Genomic DNA, 23,211 nt, shown 5'->3' with positions numbered 1-23,211 from the left:
CACTACTGTGATTGTGGAGAATCAGGGAGTGATGTGTTTTAATTTTATGAATATCAGGTGCACTGCAATTTACCTGTTATCATGCCAGACTACAAGGAGCTAAATCAAGGGAGTCTGTTTGGAGACGAACAGGAAACAAAACAATGGCAAAGATGAGGTACAGTCCAGGTAATAGCAAAGGTCCTTGAGGAAACAATGGGGAAGTTATTAATTGGGCAATACACCCTGCATGGTTACAGCTAGGCAGGCAAGGTTTATTTGCCCAGACATGAACCCAGGACTAGTGGGGATGCTAAAACCTTAATGATGCTGGTCTGGCAAAGAAGGTGGGGAGGGAGTTGAGCGCCCAGGGACAGCAATTGACAGAGACACTGAGAGAGAGAGAGAAATGGCAGCAAGCGGGCTGTCTTTCTTGGATAGAGACGGGGGATAACTGGGCTGAGGGGAACTTACAAAAGCTGGCAGGGAAACAATACAGTGTAGGTAAGACCCCGGTCAGATAAGCCTTTGTTTGTTTGATCCCTTTGCTTTGTGTGCTCTGTATGTGTGGGTGAATAAATAAAGCTTTGTTTATTTAAAGCCACTTTAATCAGCTATTGTCACGGGACGAAAAGGGCTGACAGGTGCCAAACACAGTTGGGCCTGTCAGAATAACATGGTTGGAAAATGGGGGAGGAGGGGATGCAGCCAAGAGATCAAGTCTGAGAGTGGTAGAACTTGTGGTTCCACCCAGAGATGGGTGAAGGCATGCTGGGTGTAAATCTAGCTTTGGCATGTGGGGGAAGGACTAGAGGACCTCTTGAGGTCCCTTCCAGACCCACATTTCTGTGATTCTAAGGTAGCAGCCCTGGGGGACTGCTTTAATCTCTGCCAACTGGCTATGGTCCCTGTGCACCAGGGCCAAATATGTGCATGAGTGGACGGTGTCACAGGGACCTGATACTTCAACTTTGCACTAGGTGAGAGCAGACGAGGATAATTCTCAGTGAGCTGGATCTGGCTGATTTGAGACTTAGGCAGTGCAAAGGGCACAGAACCCAGCCAAGAATCTGTCTCATTAAACTTAAAAAGGTGGCCTGAAAATGTCCTGTTACTACTGTAGACATCTTATCAGGGATCACTACTGTGATATGATCATTAAGCTGGTTCTTGGTGATATCAAGTTTAATAATTTCTAGAGACATTGGATTAGTGAACCTAGGAGATGCATAGCATATGTAATGCAATCCACAGAACTGATTTGTTGTCTAGAAATGAAATTCATAGATTTTGTCAACAAGGTGTGAAAATTTGAGAAATACAGTAAGTTTTAGTTCTTATATTAATAATCCTAACTAAATAAAGATTCCCATTTTTTTTTGTCAGGTACCTTCTTTCCACCTTATTATTCCCACTGTCTATTTTTTCTATTTTCTTTCCTGTGGCACTGTGGGGTCCAGTTTTTCAATGAATTCTTTAAGAGGGCATCCAAATGCCATATATGAGGACTCAGACAGGCAAGTAGGTGCTTCAGCTATGCCATGGCCCTAGAGATTGGCAAGCAGTGCTCAATTTGTGCCAGGGCTGAGCCCCGGCACCTCTGGGCTTGCCACATCATTTATGAAAGTAAAAAAAAAAAAAATTGCTTGAGCATTGGCACCTAATTGCTTGAACCATGGCTCTTCTTTCATTATACATTAAGCATTGCTGGCAAGCATCCAGTTTATGCCAGGTAGAAAATGATCGTCATATGATTCAGTTTCAGACACTTTTTCTGTCACTTCTATTGTTACTGTTATTTACTATTTTTATGGTGCAGTAAGCGTTGAACTGCTCTCTATTTACACTCAGAAAACCCCAGGCTGCAAGGATTCACAGTCAGACTTGGGTGTACTAGGTAAACCTGCACTGGAAAGTTGGGTTGTCCTGTCCTTCAACTCCAACTATGTTGGGCACCCAAGAATGTTGCCTATATCTGTAGTCATGCCACAGACCTTTCTGCTACTCTTTTCTTTGTGTCTGAAATCGAATATATAGGTTGGGTGACTGCAGCCAATATAAATAATTTTCAGAACTCCTCTAGCTCTATGTGAATTCAGATTCTTGATTAATTTGAACATAGCTGTGCCCTGCCTTATTAAGAATTCAAGAGTACAGATTCATAATTTTTTTTGTAGGGTGCACCATATCTTATTAAAGATGCTGCCTTTTAGACACATCCCCTCCCAGTCACTGTCACATAAAATCCTCATGGCAATTGCTGACATGGAAAAGTAATATTAGGAAAGTAGTATCTTTTAAACTGTTTTCTAATGCAGATTAGCTGCTGGAAACTAGCAGAACCAGCAACATGGCTCAGGAAAGCGCTTGAGCCAGTGCTTCACATTAAGCATGTGCTTAGAGTCCCTTGAATTCAATAGGATTTAAGCATGGGCTTAAGCACTTTCCTAAACAGGGATGCTTTCCTGAATCAGTACTCATGGAACCAATCAGTTCACCATGAACCTCCAGCAAGTGCTCTAAGGACCCCAGTTTGAGAAGAAGAAAAATACCAGTAGACTTTTCTGTACCAATTTTTGAGTTTATGCAAAACTCTTGTTTTAGGTATAGGACTCATCCCAGGGATAGATTCAGCTCTGGTGTTTGTAGCTGCAACTCTGTTGACTTCATATTCAGGATTGACCTTGGCTCATTGTGCAAGTCCTTTGCAGGTGAAATGGCACAAAGCATGGGCCAATGTCTTTTCTGCCCAGTGAACAATAATTATATCCACTTTTATGCTGTTTCTTTCCACAGGGTATTTGGAGCAGCTATTTTCCTAACATCTACACTGAATATGTTCATCCCGTCTGCTGCAAGAGTACATTATGGCTGTGTTATGTTTGTAAGAATTTTGCAAGGTCTCGTAGAGGTAGGAGAACTCAGCATTTTGACCTGATTATATTTTGGGGGGTTCCATTTTATAATGTCAGAAAAAGATTCACTCAAGTTTTCTAAATCTTATTTTCTAAATAATCTTATTTTCCTTATTGTTCATTTTTAGCAAGTGATGTTAGTTTGTTTTACTCCTGCCAAGTATTATTACTCGGGAAAAGCCCCATCTTTATAACATTTTTTATGCTTTTTAAGTTGATTAAATTTTAATTATACCCATTTACATATTTCAATTAGTCTAAACTATAAAGTGAAAAGACCAGGATTATGGAATGGAAAGTAGATCTACTACATTTTAATACTATCATTCACTGCATGCACTATATATGTAAACATTTCCACCACAGCACTTTACCACTTAAATTCTTGTTCAAAGCCATTCACAATCTTCATAAGCAACCAACAAAGTTCTTCATAGCTCTCCTCAACCCCTCCCGTACCTCTTAATATTGAAGAGCAATTATACCAGTTGAAAATAACAGCAATTGTATACAGTAAAAGCAAAATCATGTGATGTGTGTATGACATATTTGATAGGGCGTGACCTATCCAGCATGCCATGGGATGTGGAGCAAATGGGCTCCCCCGCTGGAGAGAAGCAGGTTGGCAACCACGTCTTTCTGTGGTAAGTTTAGTGATTTCTAGATTTTCTGACCCTGTGTTTCTAATGTATTGGTGTTTCCATTTAGAAATGCTTTATTGTATTTATTCCTATTGGTTTGCAAGTGAAATATGGAGGGGGAGAATAGTGATGGAGAGGAGAGAGGACCAAGACGAGGTAGAACTGGTGGGTTTGTGGGTGAGGAGAGAATGCTGCAGAGACGCTGGGACAGAGAGGTGAAGAGGAGAGTGAAAGCAATGAAGGTAAAAGTGGACAGTGGGGGGAAAAACAAGGAAGAAAAATCACAGAAAAAAATAGCCTGCTAGCAAATGCAGGCATTGAGGGACTAGGGGTCTGTAATATCAAATACAGGATGAAAAGAGGGAGACTAGGAAAAGGCAAAAGTGCAAAAAAGGGAGACTTTTTTTAAAGAATGTACAGGAATTTCGCTTTATATATGTTTTGAATCTACAATTTAATGGATGGAAAAATCCTGACAAACTCCCTCAGACCCCCAGCCACTTTGGATACTGTGGAACACACCCCATTTTATATTTGAAAAGTGAACTGGTATGAATGAAAAATTAGGAAGCCACAATATTTCTGAGTAGCTGCCAGATTTCTCTGACTAAGCATCAAAGAGCCACAGGATTGGTGCTGTGGCTCCAGCTTTGGAACAGTCTCTGGGAAGATCCCTTCAATATGCTAGGCCTCCCTAGGAGTCTCACTTTTCCTTTAGGGTAAGCCACACCACTTCACTGTCTCCTTAGACTGGACCTCTGGGCCTTCAGCTCTGCTGTTTCACACTGTGAGCTCTATTTGATGAGTGCCAATGAGACCAATCCCTGAGGGAGACTTGTACAATCTTAAGGAGCAATGCACCTCTGCAAGCATCTGCAGTGACACTCAGCCAGCATTGTCAAACAGTAGGGTCTATCAGTCGTCTGGAACACAGCATAGGAAGTCCTTGGTTAGCCAGGGAAATGAAGGTTAAAGTGCAGTCCATTCTGGGTAGCTAGAGCCCAGCCAAGCTGCAGTGAACCCTGTTGTTCAAGTTCTGTCACCCCGTCCATCTGATCTCCTTTGTCAGACTCCCAGGTGTGTGCTCCCAACTGTTTCCCCCAGCCAACACCTACCTTTTATCTTTCCCCCCGCCCACACACCCACAGTCCTTTGTTCCCAAGCTGGGGAGAAGAGAGGCAAGGGACGTCCATATCTCTCTGCATCATTGGTTGCTTGGTGTCCATGTTCAGGCAAGTGGATTTGGCACTTTCTTCTCAAGAGCTCCATTGATATGGGACCTAAGGGCCCAGATAGCTAGGCACCATTTGCACCTGTGTCTTAGCCTGCCCTGAGAGCACACAGTTTCTTTGCATCCACTCTGTAACAATGCTGCATGTAGGGGAAACTGAGGCACACATGGGCTTCATAAAAATGTTAAAAAATTCCACACTTTGTCACATCAAATCCTTGCATTCATCTTAGTTAATCCTGCAGGAGTAACTTGGGACGTAGACTAGATATGAAACTCCAGTCTGAGTAATCACCCGTGAAAAGTATTTGCAAATGAGTTATTCCAAGAAACTAGTAGAGTGAGGTGTTCTCTGCATGTCTGACAATAGTTTGTACTTAGGTCAAAAGTGTTCATTAACAAAGTATGAATTAATGTCAAACAAACAGTGAAGACCTGAGTCTGCTCCTTCCTCAGAATAATTCATTAGCAGTACTTCTTATCTATGGCAGAGTTAATCCAGGAAGACCTCAGAGCCAACTGGCAGCAGCCCACCGTACAATAACTCATATCAGGCCAGACACCCATTCCCCCCAACACATTGTTGTCATAATATGTATCTAAAAGGTGCCATGTAAGGCATCATACGTAAGGTTACGATTTTGTCACGGAGATTGCGGAAGTTATGGAAGCTCTGACTTCCAAAGACCTCCGTGACTTCAGCCCATGGTGGCTGGGAGCTGCAGGGTCCCGCCGCAATTCACAGCACCTGGTGGGGTCCTCCCACAGCTCCCAGCTGCCGCAGGTGCTGGGGTGACCCTGGAGTTCCTGGTCACTCTGGGCAGCAGGGGGTTCCAAGCCACTGTGGTGGGGACACCGCAGCTCTTGGCTGCGGGCGGCAGGGGGACCCCCGGAGCTCCAAGCGGCGGGGGTCTCTGAGCCACCACCAGGGGACCGCGCAGTTCCTGGCCGTCCCCCACAGCTCCCCCATTTTGTCATGGATATTTTTAGTAAAAGTCAGGGATAGGTTATGGGCTTCAGTGAATTTTTCTTTATTGCCCCTGACCTGTCCGTGACTTTTACTAAACATATCTGTGACAAAATCTTAGCTTAATCATACGTAAACTGGTGACACACTGGTCCCGAATATCATCCGTGATGTGTGTACAGGTTGTATAGAAAGAATATGTGTGTGTGTGCTGGAAATAAGTTCTTAAAATGTATTTGGGAGGCAGAGCAAAAACTCAGCTTGCCCTAGACAAAGGAATGTGGACTTACCTGCCTGAGCAGCTTGATTACAAGCAGAGGACCATGAAGGTACATTTACATACAAGGTAAACAAAGCTGTCAAGCAGCAACTTAGAGAGCATACTGGGGGACAGAGTCTGCACCCCATGAATCCTTCCTGGCTCTTGAGGCAGAGACATGGACTTTGGGTAATACAATGGGAGCAAACAGGCTTTTTAGTGATCTTTGGGAGCAGCACCTTTTGATTCTCTCAGTGCTGGGTTCCTTAGCCTGGAGTTGCTGATAACTTGATGTGAGTAACAAAACTGCTTAGGCAAAGATTGTAACTAGCGAGGATTAAGTTTTTTGGTCACTAGAAATCATGTTTTGTTTGTAACCATACCTGTCTCTCTTGTTCCTGCTTAGTGTCACTTAAATCTCTGGTCTTTGTTACTAACCTTATTCTTGTTTTATTACAAAACCATCTTAGTGCTGAGTATTACAGTGAAGTTCAAGACTTCAGCTAATCTACCAAGCAGCATGTGTGCTCTGTGTCTTTGGAGGCAGCGACCCTAATAATTTCTGTGAGGGTCCAGTAAGAGGGACTGGACACAGGAGACATCCCTGGGGAACGAGGTTTTGCTGATTGTTACCTGCAAGGCAAGATTTAGACTGGCAGAGACTTGAAGACTTTGCTGGTGAGGCAGACAGGCTGGTGTGTCAGGGAGCTGACCCACAGCTTAGCAGCAGCAAAGCTCTCACTCTCGCTAAGGCAGTGGGGTAACCCAGTGGTTCACAGTTCTAGGTATTCTGACTAGAACAGGTCAGATACCCACTTGCCAATGCTAAACTAGAGTTTTTCATCACCGGTCTACATAAATTCTCAGTGGAAATTCCTTGTTCAAACACTTAAATGCTCATGTCCTTTTCCACATCACACACCTCTTTTGGTCTGGAACTCAGACTTGTTAACCTGTTGCCATGTTGAAAATTGACTCTTTATTTTAACCATTTCTTCATACTATTGGTATAGTCCAGTAGTTCTCAAATTTTAGCAACCCGAGGACCCCCATTTTGATTTACAATTTTTCAGGGACCCTCAAGTCCTCCGCTCATCCCTTGTCCTGCCCCCTTCCCTGAGGCCCTGCCCCTCCTCTGCCCCTTCTCCGAGGCCCCTCCCTTGCTCACTCCATTCCCCCTCCCTCCGTCACTTTGTCTCCCCCACACTCACTCACTTTCACCGGGCTGGGGCAGGGAGTTTGGGTGCAGGAGGGGTGAGGGGTGCGGGCTCGGAGAGGGAGTTTGGGTATGGGCTATGGGTTCTGAGAGGGAGTTTGGGTGCGGTGTGCGGACTTTGGGTACAAGAGGGGTCTGGCTCTGAGCTCTGGAAGGGGGTTTGGGTTTGGGAGGGGGTGAGGGGTGCAGGCTCTGGGATGGAGGGAGTTTGGGTGCACATCCCTCTGGCAGTGGCTCCTAGGCGGGGAGGCCAGGGGGGTCTCCGTGCACTGCCCCTGCCTGCAGGCACCACCTCTGCAGCTCCCATTGGCCACAGTTCTCAGCCAATGGGAGCTGCAGAGTTGGCACTCGGGGCGGGGGCAGTGCGCAGAGACCCCCTGCCCTCTTCCCTCACCCCCAAGGTCGTCAGGGCCGCTTCCGGGAGCGGGGCAGGGCCAGGGAAGGTAGGAAGCCTGCCTTAGTCCCACTGCGCTGCCAGACTTTTAGCATGCAGGAGGTGCTGGGAGGGAAAAGGAGGGAGAGGAGTTGATCATAAGGGCCGCAGACCCCAGTTTGGGAAACGCGCCTACAGTCAACATATTGTTGAACATACTGATGGCAGGTCTAGATGAGCAATCCACTGTTGCTAGCATTGGTGGAGTTTCACGGGTGCAAGCATAACAATGGGAGAATGTATTTAAGTTCTCTGTGTAAAATTGTGGCTGCTCACTCTTCTGAATATCAGGCTCTTAACTTCTCCGTAGCACAGTTCATCCATATGCATAATACAGATAATACAGCTTACCTACCTCGACATATGCTGCCGCATGATAAAGGTACCACCTGGACTTTGTGATGCTGGTCTTAAGTGCACACTGTAGTTACTGGGTGGTGGAACCAGGGGTGCCGGCTTGAAGTGGTTTCCATCATATACAGGGTTTACAGTTTGGTACACAAATTATTCCAGCCCCCCTGTGTAGTTGTTCTAATTCCTATAGGAAATGAGTTGGAGGAATTAGGTAACATAGCTGACATGTTTTCTCAATCCTTTTGATCTTCAGGTTCCTACGCTGGGGCAGTGGTTGCCATGCCCTTGGCAGGGATATTGGTACAGTACATAGGGTGGCCATCAGTCTTTTATATTTATGGTGAGTTGTTTAATGTAAAATGGTGCACAGTTGGATCAGCATTGTTAGATAGTGTAGTACAAATCTGATTTAAAAGTAGTACCAATCAAAATTGTTCAGTCTTATTGTCAGCTTTCTGTGAAGTGTTACAAGATACTATGGTAATATATTGTAAAATGCTTTTAAACTGTAATGATTTCAACATATAGTGCAGGGCTACATACTGGCGAGCCCTGGTGAAAGCCCACTTAACCACCCAAAGATACCCCAAGCATGCTGATACATCCCTGAAGTTGCATCTTCTTTGTGCTTAAACGCTTACCCATTCACAAAAAAGTAGAGGCTCCAAAAGCCACGCACAGTAGGGAAGCTCACCTCTGCATGTTTGTCTGTTTCAGAGGCAGGATAGTTTACACTGATCCTTTGCACAGAGTGTGCTGCAAGGTTTGCCAATCAGGATCTGCTTTACATAGCCCATACCAATTTTTTTTTTTGGATTAATCACAATTCCCCCGGTCCCCCATGTAGATATGTGCTTCTGCCTTCCCCCACCTCCCCAGGCACATAAGTGCAGTGTGCTGAATAGGTGCTCAGATACCCCTGTGATGGGCACAGTATAAATACACAGCTATAACATTTCCATGTGAATTTGTGCAGATTTCCTGCCGGAGTTTGATTTGATTTGGTCCTCAGATAAATAATTGAAACATTAGGCATTACAGATACTTTACCATTACACAATGGCATTTGAAACCAATCTGTTTTCTTTCCACCTCTACAGGAATGTTTGGAATTGTTTGGTACATGTTCTGGCTGCTTCATGCCTATGAGAGCCCTGCTGCACACCCAACAATAACCAGTGAAGAAAGGACATACATAGAAACAAGTATAGGAGAAGGGGCCAGCCTCGTTAGTGTAAGTGCAAATGTAAGTATAATTTAATGGTCATAGACAGAAAATACCTGGGTTTTGGTGGTCATTGTCATTTATGGCAAACAAACATATTAAAACTTTGCATTATATCAGTGTGTGGATAGGGATACAGTGTAGACTTTAGCATACATAAGGGAAGCTTTTATTTTCTTAAAGGCTACAGAATCCAGCCCATGCATAAAAATATACAAATCTAATCAATATACACAATTCAATGTCCTTTCAGCTCAAGGGTTCTACTCCTGTCTAAACTTAAGGGGACAGATTCTGATCTCGCTTACGAGTAATCCAACTGAGTTCAGAAAAAATGAAGTCAATTTTGCTCCCTAGCTCAGCCGCTGCCAACAATTCTTGTCCGTGGAAGGTCTGAATGCACAGTCGGGGTTCTCTGACTCTCTTGATCTTAAGACAGCCTGCGTTTTTTGATTTTGTCACCCCCTTTCACTCCCCAGACCTTTCCTTAGCTTTGTTACCAGTAACAGACTGGAAACCTGATTCCAAAATATATTTTCCAATCAAATTTGTCTTCCTCCATTTATGTAACTTGGTTTTGCTATTGTTTGTAAAAACAAAAGCTGTTTCTTGATAACCTATTCCTTCCTGGCTTCCATTCTTCAACATTCTGTAACAAAATAACCCAAATTGGCTTTGGATTATTGATGATTTGGCTAACAATCGTGGTGGTTGGATAATGTGTCAAATTCTACCCTTGGATGCGCACCTGATGCATTCATTGAAATCAATCAGACCTTGGCTGGAGACACACATGCACATCCAAGGTACCATTGCACCCTTAATATTAATTGGATCAACATAAATACATCTATGTGGAGTTCATACCATGCTGTGTACATAATAGATCCATCTTAAAGAGAAGAAAAAACTATATATCCATGTTATCATCATTACAAATTGTTTCTTTTAGGAATTCTATTGTAAATAAGCGTGGTTCTGAAGTAATTTCCTTCCTGCTGTACGGATTACTGAAGCATAAATGGAAACTCAAAGTGAGAATAGTGAATTGCATAAATTCCATTTGATCCCAAGGACTTTAGTTCAAGTCCCAATTTAGACTAAAACTGATATCTGCCTGTCACTTAATTACTGCATATTTACAATATTGAATTTATCAGATTGAATCACACCAGAAGACACTGAGGAACATATCAAGGTTTTCCTGCAATTTACTTTATAATTCTTCTTACCCACTGTACCACTGTTGCTCTACACCAGTGGTTTTCAAACTTTTTTTTTCTGGTGACCCAGTTGAAGAAAATTGTTGACGCCCATGACCCAACTGAGCTGGGGATGAGGGATTGTGGTGTGAGAGGGGCTCATGGCTGGTGCAGAGGGTTGAGGTGTGGGGGTGAGGGCTGAGCTTGTAATGAGGGGTTCAGGGTGTGGAATGGGGCTCTGGGCTAGGGCAGGGGGTTGGGGTGTGGGAAGGGGTCAGGGCTCAGGGTGCAGGCTCTGGGGTGGGGCTGGGGATAAGGGGGTTGTGGTGCAGGAGGCGGCTCTGGGGCGGGGAGGGATCAGGGCTGGCAGGGGGTTGGGGTGCATGAGAGGGTCAGGACTCTGGCTGGAGGTGCAGGCTCTGGTGTGGGGCCAGGAATGAGGGTTTTGGGGTGCAGGGAGGGGCTCTGGTTTTGGGGGGGCTCAGGGCTGGGGCAGGGGATTGGGGTGCAGGGTTGGGGCGTGGGCTTAACTTGGGTGTCTGCCGGTCAGCGGCGCAGGGGGGTGTGTGCTCAGGCAGGCTTTCTGTCTGTCCTGGCACCGTGAACTGCGCTGGGCCCCAGAAGCGGCCAGCAGCAGGTCCTGCTCCGAGGTGGAGGTATGCATGTGGCTCTCAACCGCAGGCACCCCCCCCCCAAGCTCCCATTGGCCGGGAACTGGCTGGAAACAGTGCAGAGCTGGTGCTTGGGCTGGGGGCAGCACGTGGAGCTCTGTGGCACCCCCACCTAGGAGCGGGACCTGCTGCTGGCCACTTCCAGGGCACACAGTGCGGTGTTAGAAAAGGTAGGGGCTAGCCTGCCATAGCTGGGCAGCACTGCCAATGGGACTTTTAATGGCCCGGATGGCGGTGCTGACCAGAGCCAGCGTGACCCAGTGCCTTACATTCTGCGACCCAGGAGTGGGTCGCGACCCACAGTTTGAAAACCACTGCTCTACACAGTCTCTCAAAAGTCCTAACCCTTCAAAGAAAGAAGCTCTTTCTTGCTCCCAGCCACAAACCCTCAAGGAGTTGATTCTCCACTTGCTGTCTTTGCCTTGCTTTTACCTGTACAAAACATCTTCAATTTGTCTGTTCTAGAAATTTAGTACCCCTTGGAAGAAGTTTTTCACTTCAATGCCGGTGTATGCAATTATCGTGGCAAACTTTTGTAGAAGCTGGACCTTCTATTTGCTGCTTATAAGTCAGCCTGCTTACTTTGAAGAGGTCTTTGGCTTTGCAATAAGTAAGGTACGTTTCTTAATTCCAGCTCTTTCACTTTGGACCTGGTCTTGCAAGGTGCTGAGAGGCCTCAACTCCCTCCAAAGCCAGTTACAGCTGATAATATCAACGTTTATCTTTAAGCTTTTTTTTCTTAATTTTATCTGTTTAAATTTTCACAGTTGTGGGAAATTGAGGGGAGAGGGTCAGACAATAATTGAATGACAGCAGACATTGAGATTGAAAAAGGTAAAGCTTTTATAACCATTAAAGCACAAATTGTCAACATCACATGTCAAAATATACAAAGTAAATATCCTTAAATCAAAACCTAATAAGTTCTCAAGTAGCATTTTTCTTTCTTTGTCAAGCCATAAATGTCAATTATTATAGATGGAATTATTTTTGTTGGTTGCTGTGTATGGTGAAAACAACATTTACTGACATTTACCAATAAAAATCTAATCCTTCTAAGCTTATTTATAACAAGTGCCGGGGTAAGTGGAATTTTAACTTTCTTCTAATTAACTCCTTGGCAAGAGGAACTATAAAAACCAGAAAAATGTATGAAAATACTAGGGTGAGATTCTCAACCATTCTCTGGCTCCTCTAAGCTGACAGAGAGGGACAGAGTGGCATAAAAGGGCCCTAAAAGCCCCATTTCAGGCTGAGGGAGAGTTCCCCTGGTGCAGAAGCTATGGAGAGAGCCACAGAGCTGCCACCCAAGGACCCTGTCACAAGCCCTGGTGTAGGGGGACCCCCAAAGGGGCAGGATAGGGGCAGTAGATTTCTGGCAGTGCTGTGGCCTACTGGCCGGCCAAAGGAGGCTGCCATGACTCAGGCCTCCGGGGCTGTCTAAATTATGCCAAGGCCTCTCCAGCTCCTAGAACAGCACAAAACTGGGATGACACAAAGGTGGCTTAAAGATACCATAACCCCCTTCTCCTTGGGCTGAAAATTCTGTAAAAGTTGCAGCCCGGAATCCTTTGCCTTAGTATCTGTTTAAACAAATAAATACCAGAAGGAAAAAATATTGCTGAACAAAAGATAAAAATAGAACAAGAGAAGACATTGGCTTACATATACTTTATTTAATTTCAGGTTGGCCTTTTGTCTGCAGTTCCACATATGGTCATGACAATTATTGTTCCCATTGGTGGGCAATTAGCTGACTTTTTACGAAGTAGAAAGATTTTAACCACTACCACTGTAAGAAAAATCATGAATTGTGGAGGTACTGTTGGATTTTACAGATCAAACATATAGTCATGTGTTGCAATTTCTGCACAAATCACAATTTCTCTTTCCATGGGTTTCCTATTTTTCCCTCTCAAAGCCCAGAGGGTGACTGCCAACTTCCACATTGCAGCCCCTTTCTGCTGCAAACTTCCTGGCTTTATATCTTAGCTATGCTCTCCCCACCCTGCCAGAGTTACCCGCAGGGGGCTGTGACTTCCTCCCACCGTGTCTACCCCATGGCACGTTTGGTCGCTCTCCCTGGTAACTGGGCCTGGGTGGGGAGCGGGATGGAACCACTTCTCTCACTGGCTGAAGCTGGCTGCTCTGGGTCACTGCTCTGTCCAGTGCAGCAACTGGCTGAGAGAGAGCCTGGCTGGGGAGGCAGCAGTGGCCCACCCAATCTGCTACCTGCCTAGACCTGGCTACTGAGGACAAGCCAGAAATATGCTGGGATTGAGGGCAGTGGTGATTCTGGCAGGGGCTGAACATATCGAGGGGGAGGCACAATGGAGAAGAACAGAGTCCCTCTCTTACTTCGGGTACGGTCAAGGCAACAAAAATGGGTAACAATTTAACAGTAAAGTATTACAGGGTAACTCGGAGGCGTTGACGCTGACACACAGGCTGGGTTGCCCACTGGGGTGAGTCAATGGGTGGAGGTGGTACTTCCTCCCCCAGGCCCACCACCCAGGGCTGAAACCCGAACTCACGGGCATCTCTTAAAGTCACAGAATCCGTGACAAAATTGTAGGCTTAGTTATTGCGTAATTGCTCAGCTGGGGGTTTATACCTTCCTCTGAAACATCTGGTACTAACCACAGTCAGAGAAAAGTTACTAAGCTAGATGGACCCTGGAACTACTCTAGTTTGTCAGTTCCTTTGTTCTTGTGTCCCTATATGTGGCACAATATGAATGAAGTAAATCAAGAGTTGCACCTGCTTGGAGCAGGTCTGAATGTGACCCTAAATCATCAAGGAACATTCTCAAATTAACTGACCAGGGGATTGCCATTATGTCACCCATACTTGATGCACCTGGAAGAATGGTCACAACTTCTTAACAAAGACAGAAGTTAGTTTCCAGAAGTTCCTTGTAGTACTTGACGATTTATATTAATGTCTCACTGCTGTCTGATAAAATCTCCATTTACTATTGTTACAAAGGCCATCTCAGATCACTAGAATTGAAATGAATTAAAGGAGAGAAATATTTCTTTCTTTTTTCCAAGTTTGTTTACTTGAGGCATTTGACAGTACTTTGCATATAATCATGTTCACTGTTTCCCCTGTATAGTCAGTGTGTCAGTTTCCCTGTCTTTTTGTCTGGGTCTCTCACACAGCAACAGGGAAAAGAAGAACTATTAAAATAAATAAACATACGAACAGTAAAATCTTATAAAGAAAAGGAGGACTTGTGGCACCTTAGAGACTCACCAATTTATCTGAGCATAAGCTTTCGTGAGCTACAGCTCACTTCATCAGAGGCATAAAGTGGATAATGCAGTGAGGATGTTTTATACACACAGAACATGAAAAAACATGATACAGTTCTGTGGTGACCTAGAATCCTATTTTCGACGTCTCCGACTCAAGGAATATTTCCAACGCTCCTCTGAACAACATGCTAATCCACAGAGACCTCCCTACCCAACACTACCAAAAGAGGGATTCTAGGTGGACTCCTCCTGAAGGTCAAGACAGCAGACTGGACTTCTATATAGAGTGCTTCCGCCGACGTGCACGGGCTGAAATTGTGGAAAAGCAGCATCACTTGCTCCACAACCTCAGCCGTGCAGAACACAATGCCATCCACAGCCTCAGAAACAACTCTGACATCATAATCAAAAAGGCTGACAAAGGAGGTGCTGTTGTCATCATGAATAGGTCGGAATATGAACAAGAGGCTGCTTGGCAGCTCTCCAACACCACTTTCTACAAGCCATTACCCTCTGATCCCACTGAGGATTACCAAAAGAAACTACAGCATTTGCTCAAGAAACTCCCTGAAAAAGCACAAGATCAAATCCACACAGACACACCCCTGGAACCCCGACCTGGGATATTCTATCTACTACCCAAGATCCATAAACCTGGAAATCCTGGGCGCCCCATCATCTCAGGCATTGGCACCCTGACAGCAGGATTGTCTGGCTATGTAGACTCCTTCCTCAGGCCCTACGCTACCAGCACTCCCAGCTATCTTCGAGACACCACTGACTTCCTAAGGAAACTACAATCCATCGGTGATCTTCCTGAAAATACCATCCTGGCCACTATGGATGTAGAAGCCCTCTACACCAACATTCCACACAAAGATGGACTACAAGCTGTCAGGAACAGTATCCCCGATAATGTCACGGCAAACCTGGTGGCTGAACTTTGTGACTTTGTCCTCACCCATAACTATTTCACATTTGGGGACAATGTATACCTTCAAATCAGCGGCACTGCTGCTACCCGCGTGGCCCCACAGTAAGCCAACATTTTTATGGCTGACTTAGAACAACGCTTCCTCAGCTCTCATCCCCTAATACCCCTACTCTACTTGCACTACATTGATGACATCTTCTTCATCTGGACCCATGGAAAAGAAGCCCTTGAGGAATTCCACCATGATTTCAACAATTTCCATCCCACCATCAACCTCAGCCTGGACCAGTCCACACAAGAGAACCACTTCCTGGACACTACGGTGCTAATAAGCGATGGTCACATAAACACCACCCTATACCGGAAACCTACTGACCACTATGCCTACCTACATGCCTCCAGCTTTCACCCAGACCACACCACACGGTCCATTGTCTACAGCCAAACTCTACGATACAACCGCATTTGCTCCAACCCCTCAGACAGAGACAAACACCTACAAGATCTCTATCAAGCATTCTTACAACTACAATACCCACCTGCTGAAGTGAAGAAACAGATTGACAGAGCTAAAAGAGTACCCAGAAGTCTCCTACTACAGGACAGGCCTAACAAAGAAAATAACAGAACACTACTAGCCGTCATCTTCAGCCCCCAACCAAAACCTCTCCAACGCATTATCAAAGATCTACAACCTATCTTGAAGGACGACCCATCACTCTCACAAATCTTGGGAGACAGGCCAGTCCTTGCCTATAGACAGCCCCCCAACCTGAAGCAAATACTCACCAGCACTACATACCACACAACAGAACCACTAACCCAGGAACCTATCCTTGCAACAAAGTCTGTTGCCAACTGTGCCCACATATCTATTCAGGGGACACCATCACAGGGCCTAATAACATCAGCCACACTATCAGAGGCTCGTTCACCTGCACATCTACCAATGTGATCTATGCCATCATGTGCAAGCAATGCCCCTCTGCCATGTACATTGGTCAAACTGGACAGTCTCTACGTAAAAGAATAGATGGGCACAAATCAGATGTCAAGAATTATAACATTCATAAACCAGTCGGAGAACACTTCAATCTCTCTGGTCACGCGATTACAGACATGAAAGTTGCGATATTACAACAGAAAAACTTCAAAACCAGACTCCAGCAAGAGACTGCTGAATTGGAATTCATTTGCGAATTGGATACAATTAACTTAGGCTTGAATAGAGACTGGGAGTGGTTAAGTCATTATGCAAGGTAACCTATTTCCCCTTGTTTTTCCTACCACCCCTCCCCCCCACTGTTCCTCAGACGTTCTTGTTAAACCCTGGATTTGTGCTGGAAATGGCCCACCTTAATTATCATACACATTGTAAGGAGAGTGATCACTTTAGATAAGCTATTACCAGCAGGAGAGTGGGGTGGGGGAAGAGAAAACCTTCTGAAGTGATAAACACCCATTTTTTCATGGTCTGTGTGTATAAAACATCCTCACTGCATTTTCCACTTTATGCATCCGATGAAGTGAGCTGTAGCTCACGAAAGCTTATGCTCAGATAAATTGGTTAGTCTCTAAGGTGCCACAAGTACTCCTTTTCTTTTTGCGAATACAGACTAACACGGCTGCTACTCTGAAACCTAAAATCTTATAGTGAACCCACAAAAAATTGGCAACTGATTGCATTAACTCATATTTTAAAACTCACTAGATTGATTTGTCCTTATTGGTGTCTTTTTAACCAGTATACTTTATAGAACTTAATTTAGTCCCGTGTTTCTTTTGCAGGTTTTGGTATGGAAGCAACTTTGCTATTGGTAGTTGGTTACTCTCATACAAGAGGTGTGGCTATCTCCTTCTTGGTGCTGGCAGTAGGATTTAGTGGATTTGCTATTTCAGGTAAAGTTTCATCTTATTAATCATCATATTAGCTACTTACATGGCTGCTTATGGGAAAGCCCTGTTTCCTGCTCCAACAATGATTATTGGAGTACCTGCATTATATGGAGTTTGTGAGAATCTGAGTCTTTATCACTCTAGGTTTACAATACCTCCATGCTCTTCAGATTGCATCACACATTTACCTCAGAATATTGGGCTATTATCATTCAAAACATTAAACCTAATAGGATACAGGGCTAACTATTCTGAAACTCAAATGTAAGATGAGAAGGTTTGAAATGTGGTTTAAACAGTCAGTATAATTCTCAGACTGTAATCATGCTGGTTCTGTCTGTTTGCTCCTCTGACAGCCCCCTTCAGTCCTTCTATAACTCTGATACTTGCAGAAAGTGTATGAATTACTTCTCCGCTGCCTGTAGCCTAGTTGTCAGCTGGCTTTTCCTCTGCCAGCTGCACCTGCTGGGTCATCACGCTGTGTGTCCTATAACTGTCTCTGCCCCTGGACAGGTAGTTCCTTTCAACTCCATGGGCTTATCCCGCACATGCTGGGCTCTGCAGCTCCTTGGACACCATTGTTTCCCTCATCGGAGAGGAGTTTTTATTTCTAATTTCCATTTTACCAATACTCAGCCTTTCTAGTGCTTTCAGTTCCCTGGAACTCTTGAGAAAATACCGTTTGGAATGTACATGGCTTTTCCTTGCAGTTATCCGCAGCTGATACGCACAGCTTTTGTTACCTACAGTATTACACTGCTTGACAATCACTTAAATTGCTTTTTATCTTGGGGTTTCTTTTCTAATAAAATATTTATCCACTAGAAATCTACAGGAACTGTAATTAAACTTTCCACTATATATTCTGGCTGTCTGATATTTTGGCAAATTGTCACTAAAACTACAGGGGAAAAAGTTTCTGAAAATGATCCCTAAATTAAAGCATGAAACTCAGTTGAAGAATTAGAGACTCAAACTTATGAGTTGTTAATCCTTTAATGAAAAATTCAATGTTGGGTACATCACTTTAAGGCTTCAGTGCCTGCAGTCACCTAGCATCTGAAGGATCAAGTCGTCAAAATAAGCAATATCTCCTGGACTCTGTTATGCCCCAAAAGTGGAGCTGCAGGGGTTAAAAGAAGGGGGAAGCAGGATAAAGAGGTGCACCTTCCCCTTTCTTTGCTAAAAGCAGAGGGATTGCTCCCCATTCTCCCTATTCAATGCAGTGTGGATTCTCGCTCCTTTGGCAATCTCCTTTAACCACTGTTAAGCAAATCGTATGAGCCCCGGGGCGTGAAACTGACTGTGCAGTTGATTGTTGCTGCTGCTGTTACAGGATTTAATGTCAACCATTTGGATATTGCACCCCGGTATGCCAGCATTCTGATGGGGATCTCCAATGGTGTGGGGACGCTGTCAGGAATGGTGTGCCCACTCATTGTTGGTGCGATGACTAAACACAAGGTAATGTTTCCTTACCTGTTTCTAGAATGAGGATTGAATTACATGCAAGATTAAGATCATTTCAAAGGTTATTGGATCTCTGATTTTTTTCAGCAGTGTGTGTGGTTTTTTTCCCCTTTACCAAAATACTAGGTGCTGTATCCTCAGCTGGTATCAATGGAAGGGGGATACCAGTTTATACCTGCTAAGCATCTTGCCCTGAAATTTCACTAGGGTACTGTCTTAGGGTGGTATCATGCTCTCCTGCAGAAAAACCCGCAAGAGTTACTTGGAAAACTGCAGTGTAATACTGCTGAGGTTCCTAAGCAATCATCGCTCTGAAATGGGATTTGCCTCCTTGCATTTAGTAAGGGCCATGGCCTTCTAACTTCATGAGTGTCCTACAACCTGCAGGGAAATCACATTAGTATTTTATTAGCTATCATTATGGAGGAAAAAAGAAATATTCTTTACAATTATTTTCTTCAAATGTTTTATTTATAAAATTAGGAATCAGACAATCAATGTACAATGTGTGCTAACTCCTGGTCTAATCCAGCGGTTAATATTTCCATTTACGGCAAACCTAATGAGTCCTATATCATTCTTTCAGACCCGGGAAGAGTGGCAAAATGTCTTTCTGATAGCAGCTCTTGTGCACTACAGTGGAGTGATATTCTATGCTATCTTCGCTTCTGGTGAGAAGCAAGAATGGGCTGACCCTGAAAGCCACAGCGAAGAGAAATGTGGCATAATTGACCAAGATGAACTGGCTGAAGAAACGGAACTGAGCAGTGATACTTTTGTTAGTCCAAAGAAAACATACGGCGCTACCAGTCAAAACAATGATGTGCGGAAAAAGGCATGGAGAAAGCAAAAGGGAGTAATGCAGGACATAGAGGAACAGACTTCCTACCATTATGAAAATGGAAATTTTCAAGATAGGTCATAATATCTGAAAATGTGTGATTCGTGTGGCAAGTGTCCCAGCCCCTCCTGCCCAACTGCCTCCTAGTCAGACAGTATCCATATGTACTTGCTTATTCATTCATGGAAAATCCTGCCAAATGGCTAGATGTAAGCTGGAGTAATTCTCTCCTTGTAGCACAGAAAAAGAGCTAATAGAAATATAACTGGCAAACCTACGTTTGGCTTTCAATCAGATCTGTGTGGGATGGACTGAGGGCTCCCTACACAGCCCTATTGAATTTAGCATTGGTGTAGCAGGTCTGTCTGCTTGGCTCTGATTGTGGGAGCAGGGCCCTTCAAGTAAGGAAAAGGCCATAATGGGTTGTGGGATTCATGGTAATTTAATGACATTCCTCCTACCCCAATGTGTGTTTACTAGGAAGCCCATAGACACAGAAGTTTGGCCATTGTTGCCTACGTAGGACAGGGGTTCTCAAACTGGGGGTTGTGACCTCTCAGGGCGTTGCAAGGTTATGACATGGGGGTCATGAGCTGTCAGCCTCCCCACCCAAACCCCACTTTGCCTCCAGCATTTATAATAGTGTTAAATATAAAAAATATGGTGTTAATTTATAAGGGGGGGTCGCACTCAGAGGCTTGCCGTGTGAAAGGGGGTCACCAGTACAAAAGTTTGGTCAAGTTTTAGGTTCCTGCTGAGCGATGAGAGTGAAGGAAATTTAAAATTATTAAATTAAAATATAGTCAAATATGGTCACCCAACAGCAGTAGGGGAATGTGTAACCAAGATTGCTGAAACTATTATTCCAACAATGCTTTCGTTCAAGGAGAGAGACTTTTTTCTTTATACATTATGCACCCAGGTTGGATCAAGAAATATAATGGCTACTGTAGAGATTATTTCCCTCAACCTCCCCCACCCCTGATTTTGTGTTGGCATGAAAAAATACTTTTGAAACAAAAATCATCTTCCTATTCATCATAGTCCCATAAAGATAAGATTTTCACTCAGCTCCTTATTGTAAAGCGCTTTAAATATATTTTTCTAGAATAAAATGTGGGTAAAATTATAGGCCTCAGCCTAGCAGCCCTTGTTTTCGTGAATGAGATCACTTATGTGAGTAAAGTCTATAGTTTTGGGCCTATAGCTCTTTCCTTTTACATACTGCTGCCGTGTCTCCATTGCTGTGAGTGAGGTATAGTACGTTTTTTTGGGAAAAAGGGTTTCTCTTTAAAGAAATGACCCGATTCTCAGATATTCTAATTTTACTCTCTCTCTGCCATCAGTACATGTTCGATATAGTAAAATGGCTTTAGATTTTTTTCCACCATCTTTGGAAGCTACCAAGATTACAATGGAGCGGCCTATATCATCTGAAACCTTTAGCTGTGCTCAAAAGCTCATTGTGGCAATAATATTTTCTTAATGAAGAATTTCAGTCAACTGTTTGTTTTACATTCGGATAAATGTCTCAGTAAAATCAAGTAAAATGATCCTGTTTACTTTGTGATGTTTTATGTCACATCTCAATCTTGTCATGTGGGGTTATAATGCATCTTTTATAGCCAATGTAAAGTTCATGATAAGATTAGAAATTTAAAACATGTTATAGGCACTAATCTGGCTGTGTTACTGTAGTGCAATTGAGTGCATAGGTGGGACTATCCTTAGAGTACCCGTTCGCTGAAGGTGGAAGGTATGAATTTCAGCTAAAGTAGACAAACCCATGCTAAACGTAAGTGTAGTGGCAGAAGCAGGACAGGATAGCTGCCCAAGTGCATACCTAGGGTCTCAGACAGGCTAGCCCACCCCTCCACTCGTGCTGCCGCAGCTGCACTTCTATTTCTAGTGCACTAACTAGATCAGAGCTAGTGCAGGTGTGTCTCAGAAGGGTGACCAGGTATCCTGATTTTATAGGGATGGTTCCAATATTCAGGGCTTTGTCTTTTATAGGCAGTTATTGCCCTTTACCCTCTGTCCTGATTTTTCACACTTGCTATCTGGTCAGCCTACATCTCAGTAAGCTGAAATTACACCTTCCAGCTCCAGCGTAGATACACCCTGAGACATATTCATTTGAATCCACAGATGACTTATCTTCCACACACATAACTAAACAAGAGAGACAAGGAAGTCAGCCAATCCTCTTTCCCTGACTACAATCGCTTTCCTATACAGCAAAATCCAGTCTAGAATATATAGATAAAACCAAATAGAATGGGCCAAATTCTCTGCTGATGTAAATAAATGCAGAGAATTTGAGTCAGTATCTTTACTACTACATCAAAAATATAGTTGTCCTTTTACACAACACGGTCTATTAAAAAGCAATGGTCATCTATTAATTTTGTAATAATTTGATTATCCAAATCATAAAAAACCCTTTTCCCATACATTTAAAAATGCCACAAGTAAGTCCTGTTCTATTAGAACAGAAGAAAACCCAACACACTTTTTGCTCTTTTAGAAACCTTTAAGCTAAATTCTAAAAGGGTTCGTTGGCTACCTATTTGATTAAATTTGGAATAGCTAAAAGAAAAAGCTTTCTCTTACAGTGTGTAGGGAACCAGGGTGGCTTCCCTCCGAACCAGAGGGTAAAGAGCCACCCTCTCAGCCTGAGTGGGCGGGACCAGAGCGAGCTTACGCCAATCCCCGGAAGGGGAGGGGTGGGACAGGAAGTACAAAGGGCGGGACCCTTTGCCCAGTGAGGGGAGCACTAGGGAGGGAGACAGACACAGGCTGCTCCCTCAAGATCCTGCTGCCGACCCATGGGAGGCCCTGGGCCAGGAGGAACCTGACCGGGAGGAAGGCCTGTGGCGATCAGGACTGCCAGCCGCTGAGTACCCGGAGGACCTGGAGGGGCCCGGCTGTAGCCCGGGCCAGCGTGAGCCCGACACGGAGGGGGAGCTGGAGCTGCCAGCAGCTGAATACCCGGACGAGCTGGAGGGGCCAGAGAGGCCCGCTTGAGAGACCGGGTAGGAAGTAGCCCAGGGCAGAACTGCACCGTGCGGTGGGTGTATTTGGTCAGCGGGGTATGGATGGCCCCGCGCTGGCCGAGTGGCGGGACCTTCGCCTCCCGCCACTGCCAGGGCCCTGGGCTGGAACGCAGTGGAGTTGGGTGGGCCTGCGTTCCCCTACCCCGGCCAACCCGCCTTGAGTAGCAGAATCGCGCGCCGCCGACCCGTGCCGGCGTGCCCCCGCCTGAGGGGCGCGCTGCAGGCTCGGGCCAGCACACCTTTCCCGCTAATTCCCCAGCGCCCAAAAGGTGTGACTGAGGCCTGCCAGTGGGACCATAGCTCTCCATCGCTCCCTAGGGGCTCGGAGGACCGATTGAAACTTGTCACACAGTGTATAGTCAATCCTTTGGGATTTAGCGTCACAGGAGGTAGTCAAATATTGTGATTAGATTACAAAAAGGGTTGCATCAACCATTCCCAAATTATTTCTTTGCATCCACCATATCTTACTTGAGAAAGAGAGCGTGAGCAAGAGCATTAGCTCCCTTCATATGCACAACCGCACAGACAACCTCCCCTTCCATTTACAATCACATAACATGTCTGGGGCAGTTACAGCAAATGTTTACATGGAACAGTTTTTTTACACACACACACACACACACACACACACGTCTTTTTAACTTGGTAGGGAGGAACA

At 44.7% G+C, this 23,211-nt stretch overlaps 1 protein-coding gene across 2 annotated transcripts in view; it reads left to right on the top strand.

Moving 5' to 3' along the window:
• SLC17A8 (solute carrier family 17 member 8) overlaps window positions 1-19,578 on the top strand; it is a 40,421-nt gene extending 20,843 nt beyond the window's left edge. The window contains exons 4-12 of one of the 2 annotated variants that reach the window (XM_073330976.1): window positions 2,776-2,890; window positions 3,451-3,538; window positions 8,249-8,335; window positions 9,096-9,235; window positions 11,559-11,708; window positions 12,780-12,912; window positions 17,076-17,186; window positions 18,520-18,647; window positions 19,240-19,578. In XM_073330976.1, the coding sequence (XP_073187077.1) occupies window positions 2,776-2,890; window positions 3,451-3,538; window positions 8,249-8,335; window positions 9,096-9,235; window positions 11,559-11,708; window positions 12,780-12,912; window positions 17,076-17,186; window positions 18,520-18,647; window positions 19,240-19,578 (1,291 nt within the window). Of the gene's footprint in view, window positions 1-2,775; window positions 2,891-3,450; window positions 3,539-8,248; window positions 8,336-9,095; window positions 9,242-11,558; window positions 11,709-12,779; window positions 12,913-17,075; window positions 17,187-18,519; window positions 18,648-19,239 lie in introns of both variants that reach the window. The other variant, XM_073330966.1, reaches the window with a different exon arrangement.
• The last annotated feature ends 3,633 nt before the right edge of the window (window positions 19,579-23,211 follow it).

This window comes from Lepidochelys kempii, chromosome 1 (assembly GCF_965140285.1).
Source record: "Lepidochelys kempii isolate rLepKem1 chromosome 1, rLepKem1.hap1, whole genome shotgun sequence".
Lineage (NCBI taxonomy): Eukaryota > Metazoa > Chordata > Testudines > Cheloniidae > Lepidochelys > Lepidochelys kempii.
The sequence above is the reverse complement of the archived record's forward strand: the minus strand, read 5'-3'. Positions and strand labels throughout refer to the sequence as shown.